General features: G+C 48.1%; 1 protein-coding gene and 1 long non-coding RNA gene across 4 annotated transcripts in view; both read right to left on the bottom strand.

Annotated features, from left to right (window-relative positions):
• COL4A2 (collagen type IV alpha 2 chain) overlaps positions 1-15,565 on the bottom strand; it is a 189,299-nt gene that overhangs the window by 31,299 nt on the left and 142,435 nt on the right. For all 3 annotated transcript variants that reach the window (XM_037038350.1, XM_037038349.1, XM_037038348.1), the window contains exons 23-29: positions 12,790-12,862; positions 12,592-12,698; positions 9,668-9,869; positions 9,274-9,333; positions 7,761-7,817; positions 3,955-4,062; positions 316-537 (exon numbers count right to left, since the gene is read on the bottom strand). In XM_037038350.1, the coding sequence (XP_036894245.1) occupies positions 316-537; positions 3,955-4,062; positions 7,761-7,817; positions 9,274-9,333; positions 9,668-9,869; positions 12,592-12,698; positions 12,790-12,862 (829 nt within the window). The remainder of the gene's footprint in view (positions 1-315; positions 538-3,954; positions 4,063-7,760; positions 7,818-9,273; positions 9,334-9,667; positions 9,870-12,591; positions 12,699-12,789; positions 12,863-15,565) is intronic.
• Positions 4,601-7,748, bottom strand: LOC118981564 (uncharacterized). Its single transcript, XR_005065369.1, has 3 exons — positions 7,411-7,748; positions 4,859-4,861; positions 4,601-4,616 (listed from the first exon to the last, which is right to left on the bottom strand). It is a non-coding gene; the product is annotated as an uncharacterized LOC118981564 (long non-coding RNA).

Below are 15,565 nucleotides of genomic sequence, written 5' to 3' on the forward strand. Positions count from 1 at the left end.
GCCTGGCTCCTCTTTTCACACCTACTGCGCACACTCTGTGGAACGCACTAGTGCGCCCTCATGCTGATTCACACCCAACGTGAAAACAGAGCCCATCGGTTAATCTGTACTTGTAAAAGGTCTGAAATGACCGTCTTTCCTGGCCACAGAAGGTAAATACAGGATGATGATTACTGCCCTAAAACATTCTAGAAGAACACTGGAACTAAGTGGGGAAGAGAAAGAGCAAGACTTGTGCCATTAAGTTCTGTTGCTCCTAACCAAATCCCCCCCAGGAGGGATTTCGGAGCTACCCTGGGACCCAGACTGACTTACCCCTGAATCCAGGTGCGCCTCTTTCTCCAGGAAGGCCTTTCAGCCCAGGGTGTCCTGGCAGTCCAGCATCTCCCCGGGATCCAGGCTGGGCTCCCAGGACTTCACCAGGAAGGCCCCTGTCCCCTGGGGGTCCGACTGGTCCCGGTAGGCCACTGGGACCTGGGAGTCCATCAGGGCCAGGGAGGCCCATTGAACCTTTGGATCCTCGGGGCCCCACGAACCCTAAAAGGAAACATGGGTCATCCCCAAAACTGAAGGTTAGCATTGTGATGTTCTAAGAGAGACCTCAGAGATAGGCTGGAGACCCCAGGGGTTTGCAGTCAAGGTCCCCACCTTGAGCCCGAGCCCTGTCGCCCACTTCGGAGCCACAGCACTCACCAGGCCGCCCTGCCTCCCTCCGCTGTCTGGCCTGTAGCCCTACAATTTAGCTACAGTGGACGAGGCCTTCAGAAACAACCTCCCTGGAAATAAATCATCATGATTCACGGCATCTTATGTTGTGCAAATATTCCCCAAGAGAAGCTTTTGTGGGACCTTCCAGGATGTGTTTGCAAGTGAGGGACAGAGCAGTGCGACGGAAAACCCCTCAGAGCCCAACTGTGGCCCTGGAACTCTCCTTTGTCATGAGTCAGTTTGGGAATGCTCTGAAGGGGAATCGATAGTCCTTTGTCATTGTGAGTACCAACCTCCCCTATCTTGATGGAGGAAGGGTGGCTGTCATGTGCTTGGGCAATTGTGCATTTCCTAAAGACACTGGGTCAAGTGGTCTCAGTGCTACTTCCCCTGTCGGGTCCTCACCCCTGACGTGACCTCAGATTGAACTGTGGGAATAGGAAGTCACGTGCTCGTTCAGAAGGACAGCTTTTTGAGGTTGTTCTTGCCTCGGCTTCAGTGTGCAGGGCATGGGAGGGAGGGTGTCTGCCCCTTCTGTGCGGTACACCTGACAAAAAGTCCCCTTGCACAGGGCGCCAGGCCTTTCTTACAATGGGAACGCTCAGCGTGCCTAGAGCTGGGAGATGGGCTGAACGGTGTGGCTGTGTTTGGGGCCCAGAACAAAGGATCTGGACATGACCTGAGAACTAACTAGCTGGACCCTGTTTCAGAGTTTTAATGCTGTGATTTACCTGTAAAGAAGAGCTTTGGCTTTCATGGAAATGTTAACGAACTTTACATGGGCCTGCGCACTTAAATTTGTGGGTGTGAGTGCGGATGTGGATCTTATTTCTGGGACGGACTCTCAGTGTGTTCTGCAGTCTTTGAAGTGGGGCATTTTCTTCAGTATGTGGTTTCAGAAGCATAGTATATTCCATTACCACAGTGACATGCTTTCCAAAATTCAATAGATCGGTTCCTCCTTTACCCTTTCTCTTTGGTCTACCCAGGCCTTGGTCACTTAAGGGCTTATATTTCAACATAGAACAGGCTCTCCATCTCCTGTCAGCTTCCCAAATACCCTGATAACAGGTGTGCCCCACTTGTTCTCCATGCCAGGAGAATGCTACATGCCCTTGAACTTGAACTTGTCTGGCACATAAATTATGACTACCAGGTGCCCTTCATATTCAAGGCATTAATGAATTCTTTTCCTTCTCTCAGCAATTCACTTCATTTTTGTGTATGTGGGACTGACTAAGGGGCAAAGCTGTAACTGCCGAACATTTAGGAGCTCCCAGCAGGGCAACAAAACCATACTGTTTGATTCTCTGGTGTGGTGCCAGAAAACTTTCTTTGTTTCTCTCCAAGGCAGGTTTTTACCAATGCCTCGACAAAAGACACATGGAATATGCATCCCAGTTTTCAAAACACAGTGAGATGTGTAATATGAAAGGCAACAGGGTAAAGGTTTGCAACCATCTTTATGGGGTCCAGGAAGGAAATGTATCAGAGACTGATAGATGAAGTTCTACATTTAGGATTAAACCACTTGTCTGAGTGTAGACCAGGGAAGAGGCAAAATTTAATTAATCTTTGCTGAAAATATTTACTAAGGGCCTAAATCTAAGGACACACAGACCCACTGCTCTGTGTGGTATTCCAGACACGTGGAACATTTATTCAGTTTCTGGATCCCAGTTTGAAGTGAATGTTGAGGAGGGCAGTGATGGAAGTAAGTTTGGAATTCTGAGGGCATGAACATTATGTCATGAACAGAATGTCCGGCCCTGGCTGGTGTGGCTCAGTGGATTGAGTGCTGGCCTGAGAACCAAAGGGTCGCTGGTTTGATTCCTGGTCAGAGCAGAGGCCTGGGTTGCAGGCCAGGTCCCCAGTGGGGTGGGGTGTGAGAGGCAACCACACATCGATGTTTCTTGTCCTCTTTTTCTCCCTCCCTTCCCCTCTCTAAAAATAAAAAAATAAACTCTTGAAAAAAAAAGAAAGAAAATCTGCAATCCCAGGTCAGGGTGTCCGTCCTTGAGATGACGTGGAGAGAGATGACTGATGTCCCCCAGTGTGTGAGGGGTGCTTATGCACTAGAAACACTGGGTCAAGGAAACACCAACAGAGAACCTACTGGAGGCAGAATTCATTTCAACTGGGGAAGAACTTTCTAGCAATAAAAGAGTTTTGACGTTTCATAGGGGCTGGGTGACAAGAGGCTAGAAGAACACCTGACTAGAATCTTGAGGGAGGATGTTTAGCCTTGGGTAAGCCTTAGTGACTTCTACAGTTTTATTTATTTAAATAATACAATTCAAAAATGCATGGGCCTCTGCATACCAAGTAACATAGTCATACTCACACCCTTCCAGCCATAACCACACAGAGCCTCTGGGTGTGGGGACACTAAATGGTATTAAAGAGGATGCTGACACCAAGCAGGCACTCCTACTTCTCACCACCACTCATTCATTACCGGAGACATATTCACCTCCCTCCACACACAGATAAGTAAGTGCCTTCAGCGCCTTTCTCCACTTAATTACTTAAACGATTCCTTGCTGTGTCATGTGTAGATGGAATGGTTCAAATTGGTTACTCAGACAAGCTATAGGTTGAAGACTGAGCAGATAATGCTGTGAAAAGCAAAAACATACACATTTTTTAGCCGGTGAGTGATCAGCGGATTGGGAATCAATGGTGAGAGGACTGTGTGTGCCTTTAACGATAATCGCAGAAGAAGGTAACACTATGTGCCCTCAGATTGTTTACTATTAACCAGAGAGAAATCTTTATGTATGCTGTCTCTCTCTCTTTTTTTGTGTGTGCAAAATTTGTATTATCCTCTGCAACACTCCAGTACAACATTCATGATAAAAAATTCAAGAATGTTAGCCCTGGCTGGTGTAGCTCAGTGAATTGAGCGCGGGCCTGCAAACCAGACGGTCAGGGTTCGATTCCCAGTCAGGGCACATGCCTGGGTTGCAGGCCAGTTCCCAGCAGGGGCCAGTTCCCAGCAGGGGATGCACAATTAGCAACTGTACATTGATGTTTCTCTTCCTCTCTCCTTCCCTTCCCCTCTAAAGATAAATAAATAAAATGTTAAAATAAAAAAAAGAATGTTAACCTCCTAAGGGCAAGAACAAGAGTCATCAAGCATGTGTCGACCATCTACATGTTATGGACGGCAGAGCTGGGGCGCCCTGATCATCCACTCACAGCATGTCCTAATCTAAGGGCCTGAGGGGGTCCGACCTGACTTACCTGGGGGTCCTGGGAACCCTTCACGCCCTGGATCTCCTGCGAGACCCTTGGGTCCTGGTGGTCCATCTGCTCCTGGGAATCCTGGTATCCCTCTGAGGCCTTTGGCACCTAAACAACCCAAAGAAATCACAACACATATCAGCGCCCTGTGAAGAAACACAGCAGTAGGTGAACAGGAAGTGATCGAGTTTGGCATTTGAGTTACTGTGGAGATGGTGAGGCTGGGACAGCACCCCTGACAGCCAGCCACACCCAACTGGGGGCCTCATAGACCCTGGCAGCGGGCCCTATCCATCAGTGAATGTCACCAGCAGGCCTGCCTGGCTGGGCTGACTGGTGAAGGGCTCTCCTTGTTGAAGCCGGTAAAGATGGGAAGAGTGGACTGCTTCTTCAAATGACCTCACATCAACACAAGGACACAAGGGTCACCAACATCAGGGAACCATGACACCAATGAAGAAAACTAGCAAAACTCAAGTGACCAGCTCTAGAGAATTGGCGATCAGAAAGTACCTGACAAAGTATTCAAATGAATTGTCCTAGAGAAGCTCAGGTCATATGAGAACACACATGGACAGTAAACAAAACCAGGGAAATAATACACACATATCCTGAAAAGTTTTACGAATAAACAGAGCCATAAGAAAACAAACAAACAAACCCTGCAGCTGAAGATTATAAATGATTGAACTAAAATAGCATCTCTGGGCTTGCAGAATGATTTCCAGTGCCTCAAATTCATGCTTAAGGACTCAAACTGTAAGAATAATGTTCAATATTAAGGTCCCACAGGGCTTAGAATGCCTGGGTGCGAATCCTGGCTCTTCTACGTGTGTGGTTTAGGACATGTTTCTAAACATCCCTGGACCTCAGTTTCTCCATCTGCAAGACGGGAAAATAACACCCACTTCATGGGGCATCGCGAGGACAATGAGATGACTCCTGCCAAGTGTCTGAGCAGTGCTTGCACAGGGGTGAGCTCCACAAATGTTCTCATGAAAAGAAAGCTGGAGTTCCTCACCAATGTCACAGAGCTGGACCTGCTTTCCACCCATGTTCATGGCTTTTCCTTGGAAAGTGGATGCTGTGTGACACCCACCCGCACCTCCCTCCTCAGGAGTGGGTATGTGACAGCAGAAGTGAGTGAGAAGAGTGAGACTGGAAGCAAGTCAGGGGCTGTTGGCCGTGGGAGCCCTGGTCAGGAAGCAAAACTAACAGCCACAGCAGGACAATGGCCCGAGGCCTCAGACACCCAGGCTCTGACTTCTGAGCCCTTTGCTGGGACCAGGCCGCAGATTATGTCTCTGGTCTGGCACATCAATGTCACCGTGGTCCTCTCTGACCACAGAGACTTCAACTGTTTAAGAGGTTCTTGCATAAAGCAAGGTTCTCAAACTGACACTAATCACATGTTCCTAAACACAGGGGGGTTCTTGTGAAAAATTTGTCTTATTTGTCTCCATCTATCAGGTCTGGTGTCAGCATCAAGATACAAGATCAAAAGCTCCACAGACTTACTTGAGCTGAGCAGATGCTGTATCATGACTCCCAGGCCTGGGAAGGTCTCTCCCTGATAGTCGGGAAATGAAGAGAAGAACCCAGAACTACAGAAACCTGACACCCCCACATTCACTGAAACCTGGACTACAGGGGCACAAGAAGGGGCCAGACAGACCTGCATCTGCAGGGCACCACCCTCCTCCCTGGTGAGCTGGGAGGAGCCATCTGGTCACCCCCCACGCAGTGAGCACAGGCCTGCTCCTAGGCTCTGAGGTTTGGTCAGCTTCCGGAGTGACAGAGTGGCTCTCCGCCTCTTGCCTATGGCCCCTCGGACCCTCTCCACTCTAGACTGCCCTGGAACTCTGGAGCAAACACTGAAGTCTGGGAGGTGGATTACACTGGCACTTTTCTGGGGGCCACATTTTGAGTAGCAAGGTGCGTGAAGGTTGCCTGAGTTTCCTCCACTTATAATGGCCTACACCTTATTGCAATTCTCTCAACTTTTTCCACTGTACTCTGCAAACATTTACAATACCTTAAACATTTTTAACAAATATGGGAAACTTTAAAGTTTTCCACATCCTTGGCCCACAGCCAATACACCAGATTTGAAATATGTTGACTGATATTACTTATAATGAATGACTTAGACTAAAAAGAAAGTAAAACTTTCTACCAGCTGAATGAAGTTAACTCCTAATCTACTGGACATCTTTGATCTGAACCTTTTCATATGGGAAGCAAACTTGAGGCATTTTTCCAGGTGTCTCTGTGCCCGCCTGGTCTCAGGCTCAAGAATTCCCTCATCTCGAGCTCTCAGATGCCACAGCCAGCACTGGCAGCCAGGTGCTGGGGACACATCACATTTCTCTGTAGTACTGAGAACAGCGCCTCCTCTCTGCGGCACTCGAGGTTGGTGGGAAGGGTTGTGAGCAGGTGGTGGAGAGGCGTATAGGTACAGCAGGAATTCCAGCCTCTCCATGCTACTGTCCCTTTAGAAATGCCCCTGAGGCCATCAGGTTGGACTGCTGCTCTGCCGTTATGTAGAAGGGGACAATCCAGCATCCTGGCATTTTCAATCTTTTTCTATGAGGGCAGAAGGGGGCCGAGAGAGACTCGTGGAAGCATGTCCCTTGGGCTGAGGAGAAGGAGCACTGTGTATGGCACCCACACGTCCCCACCGTGGAACCCTAGTCCCTGAGGGTCACGTCAGCAAGGTTGGCCTTGGCAAAACACATGGTATAGCAACCAAGGCTTAACTCCTACTCACACCCCGAATAAATGCATAGATTATCCAAAATTTCCCATTGATAGCATGATCCTCGTATACTACTATATCCCAGTGTAATTCTGAGAGAGAGAGAGAGAGAGAGAGAGAGAGAGAGGAACATGAATGTGAGAGCGAAACATCAGTCAGCTGCCTCCTGTACACATCCTGACCGGAGAGCAAACCCGTAACCTTCTGGTGTGCGGGAAGATGCTCAAACCAACCGAGCACTGGCCAGGGCAACAGACCCTTATTCTCGACTGCGGGGGGGATGAGGAAGGAGCAGTCAGTACTAGTCAGAGCCAAACGATGTTCCCTCTCACACAAGACTCGCCTGTCCTAGGTTGACTGACCCAGGCACCTGGGCATCTCCAAGCAGCTGTGGTGGTTGCCCAGGCCCCACCTGTCATTCCTGCACTGCCATGCCATCCGTGGGCACGTGGATGGCTGTGGACACTGGGCTCTGTCATGGAGAACCCTGATTTATTTCACGTGGGCTCTTTAAATAGGGTGATTGCTCTGTGTCAGCAGACAAAAGCCCAGTTCCTCCTAGACTGTAGAGACAAATTCCCAGCCCTGTTTATTTCTGCTTTCATTTCAGTTAAAGCCCCAAAGAAACTGTTCCCTCCCATAGGTTCTTCCCATATATCCTGAGACACAAAGGGACATCGCCCCCCCAAAAAGCAAACAAACAACAACAATCCAGAAATAAAATTTCCTTCCAGGCTTAAAGAGGCACTTCAGTCTCATCAAGGTCTGTGCTATAGCTGAGGCTGAGTCCTGTGTAGCAGAATCTTCTCCTTTAGACTGGGGTTCCACTAGGTGTCAATTACCACACACATTTCTTATACTGACAAATAAAAGTCTGCTTCCTTTAGAAGCTACCAGTTTGTAGAAGAGTTCCAGGAGGGCAGAACATGGTAACATCCAAGGGCAGAAAGGAATGTGAGGGCAGAAGAAAGATGTACAAAGAGAGGCAAGAAAAATACAGTCAAATAGGAAGGCCGAAAGTGCCCTCTAGTTTACTGGAGCATGTTACCTGCGGGGCCTGGGGGGCCTGGCTGGCCTGGCAATCCCTTGGGTCCTCCAATACAACCTGGGAAGAGAGAGAAAAAAAAGGTGAGGGGAAGCATCTTTTATGCCAAGTCTCATGGCTTTGCAATACTGCTAAGATCAAGAGCGACAGGCCTGAAAACTGGCTACCATTTTAATAATCCGAGTAAGTGAATGAGTTAATTAATATTGATCTGGTGTAAATAAAGGTTTAATTTGATCACATAATGAAATTAGAATATTAATATAAAATGCAAATAATGTAAGGCCAGCCAAATAAAAATTGGCGCTCTGCTGGCAACCACCCACCCCCTCCCTTAAGGGCAACACCTCAGCACTGCTGAGTTAATCTCACTCCTCCCCAGTGAATCAGTGCCAATGCCTTTTTTGTCTGGAAATGTCCACCAGTGGGTGAAGGCCACTTGTGATTTCAAAAGCAATTCTTTGATTCCGCCTTTGTGACTCTGAATGGTTTCAGATTTAGCCACAGCAATAACTGCTTTGAGTCATGTAAAATGAAAACTGAGTGGCAGCCACTTCTGGCGTGTGTGGCCAGGGCAGTGACACGATGCAGGGGTATTTTGTTGTCTGCCCTTTGTCTTCGAAGTGTCCTTCATCTGTGTGCCTGGGATTTGGCCAGGCTCCTAACTTGACAGAGGCTTCAGCCTCCTCTGCTACACTGGGGGCCAAGGATGTACAACCTGGCCGGCCCAGGTCAGAAAAAGGGGCCCTCTGTCTTTGGAGGGCCCAGCCTCCAGCCTGCAGAACCTCACACTCAGGGGTCTTCCCACATCTGAATCATTGGCCAGTTCTCTGAAAGCTTTGGGGTCTGCCATTCCTGCTGTGCACTTTTGCTTTGAGTGTCGGATCCATTCCCACACCTCAGCCTGACCTCAGCCTCAACCTCATACAGGAGATCCATGAATTCTGATGCTAATTCTCCAACCCTGACATTCACAGAGGCTTTGCTCTCCAACGCTGGCCAGGTCAACCTCTGGACAGTCTCCTTCTCTTCTCTCCCACCACTAAGCTCTGCCTCAGAGTCATTTCTATATCCTGTCCCTCTCTGTCCGCCCTTCTTCTTCTAGCATTCATTTAGCACCAGTCTAATTGTGCTCACCTGGATGGACTCTTCACCCTATACAACAAGCAAATGATTCACAGTTGCCATTTACACATGTGTAGACAGAAAGCTGAATACATATATGCATGGAATTTAGGTGTAAAAACACATCTGTAGAATTCTTACCAATGCTGTAAACGGATGCTTCATATTGGTGGGAAGATGTGGTAACACTACATGCTATCATACCTGTCTATCCTTTGATTCTAATCTGAATCAGACAGGGTGCCAGCTCCAAGTTTTGCACGCATTTATATTTCTTGCTGCAGCTCCATGCTCACTGCAGGAGCTCACAGGAGTTGCTGATGAGCCACACGTTTTATAAACCCAAAGTTTTAATGGGCTCTGAAGCCAGCTGATATCTTCATGACAGTACCTGGCTGGATGACATCCTGTCCATCACCTCCGATGGGTCTTTTCACACCTGTGTCACAATCTGGGAGCAAGACATGATGACAGAGTGAGGCACTTTTGGAACAACTGACAGTGACTAACTTATCTATGACTGTGTGTGTTGGTGGTGGTGGGAAGGCTGGGGGACATGCAGGGACTCTGAAGGCCCACAGCTTCAGCACGAGAGGGAGAGGCCCTGTGTTTCCAGCTGGTGAGAAGAGACTGTTGGTGGGTCTGAAAAACCCTGGTGATGCAATTCAGCATTCTTATAGGACACCACTGGGAAATTTATACATTGCCAAAAAAGAATAGTGAGTATGTGTTGAAGCACTACACAGTCCTCATGACTTGGAAAGAGAAGAAAGGATCCCCCATACCTATTTGTCCTGGGAGGCCTGGGGGGCCCGGAGGTCCGGGGAGGCCTGGCACTCCAGGGAATCCAGCATCTCCAGGGAAACCACGCTGGCCTTTGGGACCCGGGAGGCCCAGTCCTGGGGGACCCCTTTCTCCTGGAATGCCCTTAGTGCCAGGTGCTCCTGGGTAGCCTGCATCCCCTGGGGGTCCTTTGATGCCATCACCCTGGGAGAATATTGAGTTTATTTCTTAAAAGATATGTAAACCTCAAAGACAGTCATATCCCCAGTTCTTTTTCTGTGTTTCTCTGAGTCCAATGCTTCAGGTGGAGAGCAGAAAGTCAGTGGAGATTAATAATAAGAACCTACAGTTGTGATCTAACCAAGTCACAAAAATAAAGGGCAGATTTCATAATAATCATGGGCAATGCAATAGAAGATAGATCTGGGAGGCAAACAAGTCTATCTGAATATTAATTTTTCTTTTTCCAAACCATTAGCACCTATGCATTGATTGGGACCTTCATTCACAGGAAGAATTCTGCATAAGAACAGTTAGGCATAGGTTTGGATAAATGAGAGTAGTAATTATTTTTAGCATGTGTGGCATATTTACTCTTCACAAGGGCTAATGTGTTGTTAAAGGAAAGGAAGTCTTTAACTTGGACAAGAAAGAAAGAGAAGTGTTCTCGTGAGGAGGTGATAGCAGGAAGCTATCAGTGATCAGGAGAGCAGGAAGTGGGGAGGTATTCGATCACGCCAGGCCCTACTAATGAAACTCCTAAGCAGGTATGGAGAACTAGGGTACACAGTGGAGTGATCAAAGGGGTGGGGGCTGCGAGAACTGGGGAGTTAGAAGGAATGATGTCTGCAGGGTCACAGGCAAACCATGAGCCCAGGTCCATGCTCAGTGTGTCTGAAGGAGCTGGTACAACAGCTGTTCAAATAAGTCCCACCCATCAGCCTGAGCTGTGAACATTCAGACAGGGACATTCAGACAGCAAGGAGGCTTCAGCTTCCAGGAAATGAAACGCTGCTGTCCATTGAGGTTACCTTTCTCCTTCATTCACAAAGGCAAGAGGAGTAGTGGGACAATCACTGATCAAGGGTCAAGCCCTCTCTATTTGCAGGGTCCTGATTAAACCACACAGCCTCTTGTGTTTTGGCTCCTTTAAGACGTGCTTAATAATGAAGAGAGGACTTTCCATTTCCCAAGGCTCAAATGGTAGATTGACCGAACTTAGTGGATAATGATGACGACCACTGGGGTGTGCTCACAGAGGTTCTCAAGGCAGATGTTTATGTTCTTAGCTTAGAAATGCCGGCAATCAAGGACTGACAAAAGCCACCAGACTGAAAACCAGACGTGGTGGGTTTGATAGCAGAAAGAAAACAGCAGGCCTGGACAGCCAGGAGCTGGGCCAGGGGCCCTTGGCCAGCCCTAGGTGTTGCTGGAGCTGGCTGCGCTCACAGCCATGGCGAGTGTGCTGCTGAACACCAGTAATTCACACACCACATCAGGTCAGCCCCTGTGGTGAATCAAGACACATGCTCCTCCATACATGTGCACACCACACACAGGGAGACCATATACACATGCACACACATGCCACACACACAAAGACCACTCCATAATCATATCTGAACAGGCAACACATGAACACCGTTCAAACCACCAACATGACCCACTGTCCTCTTCACTGATCATAGCTCTGGCCTCTCTGTTTTCCCCTCTTGACTCTCAGATAAGGCTTATTGAGATACATGGTCATAGCATTATCTGTGGTTTTGGAAGCATTCCACTCAGAGCAGAGCCACTTCCCCAACCCTCCCCAAGGCCACCAACACAGCTGAAGTCCTGTGATCCCGGACTCCTACTCCTACTCAGTGCTTGACAAGTCACGTCACTTCTCGTCATTTCCTCACTCGCTGAGTGGCTTCTATGCTTCGTCTCAGAGAGTCACGTGGCAGTGCAACTGGGCTACACAAATTCTCTTTGGAAAACAATTTTTGAATGATAACTAAAACAACAATACTAGATCGTTAATAATCCAGGTGTTTTCAAAGAGCCCAAGGAAACTGCACTGAAAACATCACCAGTATTACAAAAGAAATGACCCATGTTAGGAAGGAGAGGGCCTTGGTTTTGGAATGAGGCAAGTGAGCCAGCAAAGCGAATGCAGGTATAAAGCTCTGAGGAGAAGGAGAGTTGCAGGTTGAATTGTATCCCTTGCAGGTGCTTTTGTCACATAAGCTGCCCAGTCTGTGGTGCTTTGCTGTGGCAGCCCCAGGAGGTGAATTCACGGATGTTAGGAGTGGGGGGTGTAGGCTTGATAGCCGTAGGAAAGAGACTGGAATCTAGGAAAAAAGAACTGAGAAATCACATTGCAGAATCAGGAGAAAACTCCAGAACTGTCCATGGGCAGGGCAAGACAGCAGGGCTTCGGTGGGGAGGGGAGGGTGGCGAGCAGAGGCGGGGTCCTCTCTCCGGGTTCGTCTCCACCCGGCTCCACCCGGCTCCATCTCCGTCTCCAGCCTGCCCCCCCCACCCCCAAGAAAGGCGTCTGGGATGCTGCACTTTGTGAGACACACTCTCTTTCAATGCTCGTGTGTTTGTTGCCAAAGCAAATTGTACATTTTATAACTTATTCTAGAAAAATAGCGTTCCACCACCTATTTAAGAACGTTTGATTTGGGGAGGGTGGCGTTTCATTCTATGTTACACCAGGAAGAATATTTGTTCTCTCTTTGACTTTTAAATATTCGCTCTGGGCTTGGCTTCCCACCTAACTCACTACGTCCTAAAAAACACAATTTCTGCTCACTAAAATAGAATAAATTGCATGGGGTGGAATTAGGGGGGGTGCCAACACCATTCACCTCAAGGTGTTGAAGAACGTGACTGATGGGGTGAGGGCTGAATTGGTCCCACCCTCGTGGCTACTCACAGGGGGGCCTGGAAAGCCTGGGAATCCATCGAGTCCGTCACGCCCGGGGATGCCGTCGCCACCTTTGATCCCAGGCACACCTGGGATACCTGGATGTCCCTTCTCACCTGGGAAAGAATTTGCAGTGTGACTTAACTCATACAGGGCTGCCACGGAAGGATAAATAGCGCAAGCAAAGCTTGGCCACAGAAGACTGACCTTTGGTGGTAATTGTTCTAGAATCTCCCTTTATTCCTTTGGGTCCAGGAGGTCCGAAGTCACCAGGGGCTCCCTGTGGAAACAGACACAAAATGTCTTCCTCCTTCACACTGTTTAAGCAGGTCTGTGAAGAGGATGGTTCTCTGTTCTGACAGCTTGAGGGCCATTACCTGTCACCAAGCCCAGCGCTGTCCAAGAGAACCTCCTGCCATGTTAGATGTGCTCTATACCTAGCTGTCCAGTACTGTGGCCTCCAATCACAAATGGCTACGGAACCCTTGAAAGTGGCCAGTGGGACTGAAGAACTGAATGTTTAAGTTTCAATAATTGCCAATCAATGGCAGCAGCCACACGCAGTGGACAGTGGAACTCAGGACCCTGCTACTCAGCATGTGGCCACGGACCAGCAGCAGGAGCCTCCCCTGGGAGCTTGGTAGGAATGCAGGACCTCAGACCCACGGGGGCAACTGAAGCAGGAGCTGCATTTCAACAAAGTCCCAAGGATGCACGCAGTTGTGAGCTGGTGCGAAGCGATGATCCACAACACAGGGGGCTCACTCTTAACCACAACGATGTAGAATTCGAGCAGATAATACGCCTCCCAGTACAAAGGATGGAAGTGTGTGATCATTCATATGGAGAACAACAAAGCATATTGGAAATGGAAATTAATGTTGGGAGAAAACATACTTTAGAGATGGTTTATTGCAGGACCACTCATGTTTAAGGCGGTAAAACCTGGATTTCCCAGTGAGCTGCTTTATGGTTCAGGGTACAGTTTAATATGTGGGATATGCTAGTTTTTGGCAAATCTTGGCTGATCTTATTTGCAAGATTATGGGAGTTTTAGTGTTAGTTTAATTAAGTGGAATGTTATAAGTGATTAACAAGTTCTTTTTTCCTAAAAAAAATGCCACCGACATTTGGTTGATTGATTGAATTCTGTGCAGAAAAGGGTGCTGTGCTGTAAGGGCCCAGACGGTGTCTCACACGCAGACACGGCTCACGAGGTAGGTGTCGGGCACATGCCTGGAAGGGTGAACTCATTTGTTGACCAATTGTTCCCATACTTCCAACACTCTGCCAGGCTCTATCAGTGCAAATATTTAGTAATGAGAAACCACCTTAGTCCTTCCTGCTGCTGTGGGGTTGGCAGACATCTAAACATACAATCAAATGCAAGACAGCAAACACATCCCCAGAGGGGTTTGGACACAAGCACTGTGGGCACGGATGCAACACATTTGGGCAAAGCCTGCCCTGGGAAGAGCTCGGCCATTGCAGATGCACACAGAGGGACCCATGGGGCTTCTAGGACATTCCATCACTTTAGAAACAACCCAAGATTCTATTGGGTTTGCTACTAAGTTTGCAATTCTCACAACACAACCTTTTTTAAAGGCATAGATAGCCATGGTTTGGGGACAGCATTATTTTTAAGTCAGGACAAAGCACGGAATCTGTTCATTGTATTTGGATGTAACTTTGTTTTCTGAGAAGCCCCGGGGCCTGGAGCAGAGAGGTGCCGTGGGTCTCAGCCCCTTGAAACAGCAGCGACGACCTCCTGCCACGGCAGCTCTGAGGGGCTGCAGGCCTCGCACCGCAGTGTGCAGCCAGACCACGCTCATCGTCCGTGGTCGACGGGCCTCAGCAAGCTTTCCTCTATTGCTAAGTATAGAACATGATGGACTTTTCACTTTATAAATCTCCTCCCGTTCTCTTTTTAAGTACAGAAAGTGGCATTTCTTTGCCTTCATCTAAAATTTGGTTTGAAACTGTTAGTGAAAACCTGCCACAGAAGAGCGAGCTGCTCCAGACGACCGCTTTCATCAGGTGGGAAATACAGCCCACCTAGCCGGTGTACACAGGGAGTCTGCGGGCAGGACACTTCCCACACTCTGAAGTGGCCTGTCCATGGTTCAACTGCAGGTCTCGGTTTCACTGGGTTATGGGAGCCTTCACGAAAGGCTAAACCGGCGCTATACCGCATGTGAAGAAGTAACTGCTTAATAAGTAAGATGCTTTACATTCAAAATGCTAGCAACTTTCCTTTGGGGGCTATAATACTTATACCATAAAATTTTCACAAGGTTGTGCAACCATCGTTATTATCTAATTTCAGAATATTGTCATGACCCCCCAAAGAATCCCCGTGTGCCTTACACAGTCAGTCCCACTCTCTGCTCTACACCCCTGTCCTCCTTGGCAATGACTGACCTTGTTATTTTCAGATTTGCTTGTTCTGAATACCTCACACGGATAGAAGCACAATATCTGTTCTTTGTGTCTATTTTATTTCACTAAGCATAATGTTTTCGGGGCTTGTCCACACTGTAACACGTGTCAACACTTCACTCCTTTGGGTGGCTGAGGACTATCCCATTGTATGGTTATACTCTGTCTTGTTTATCCACTCATTGGCTGATGGACATTGGAGTTGCTCCCACTTTTGGCTATTATTATTAATACTGCTATGAACACTTATATACAAGTGTTTATGTGGGGGTTCTGGCCAAGACAGAGGCGCAGGTAGAAACTCCTCGCTTCCTTGCACAACAAGTGTTTACGTGGACATGTGTTTCAGTCTCTTGGGTCTATATCTGGGAGTGAAATTTCTGGGTCCTAGGGTAATTCTATGACTGACTTCTTGAGGAATTTTGCACAGTGGCTGAACCATTGGGTGCCTGAAGTGTTGTTGGTCTAAAGCTGTGTAATTCAATAAATAAAAGCCTGGGGAACAGAGGTAGGTATTAAGGATGTCTCATCTACTCTGTGA

The sequence above is a fragment of the Sturnira hondurensis genome, unplaced genomic scaffold, assembly GCF_014824575.4.
Source record: "Sturnira hondurensis isolate 20B ecotype Veracruz unplaced genomic scaffold, ASM1482457v3 Scaffold0024333, whole genome shotgun sequence".
In the NCBI taxonomy this organism is placed as follows: Eukaryota; Metazoa; Chordata; class Mammalia; order Chiroptera; family Phyllostomidae; genus Sturnira; species Sturnira hondurensis.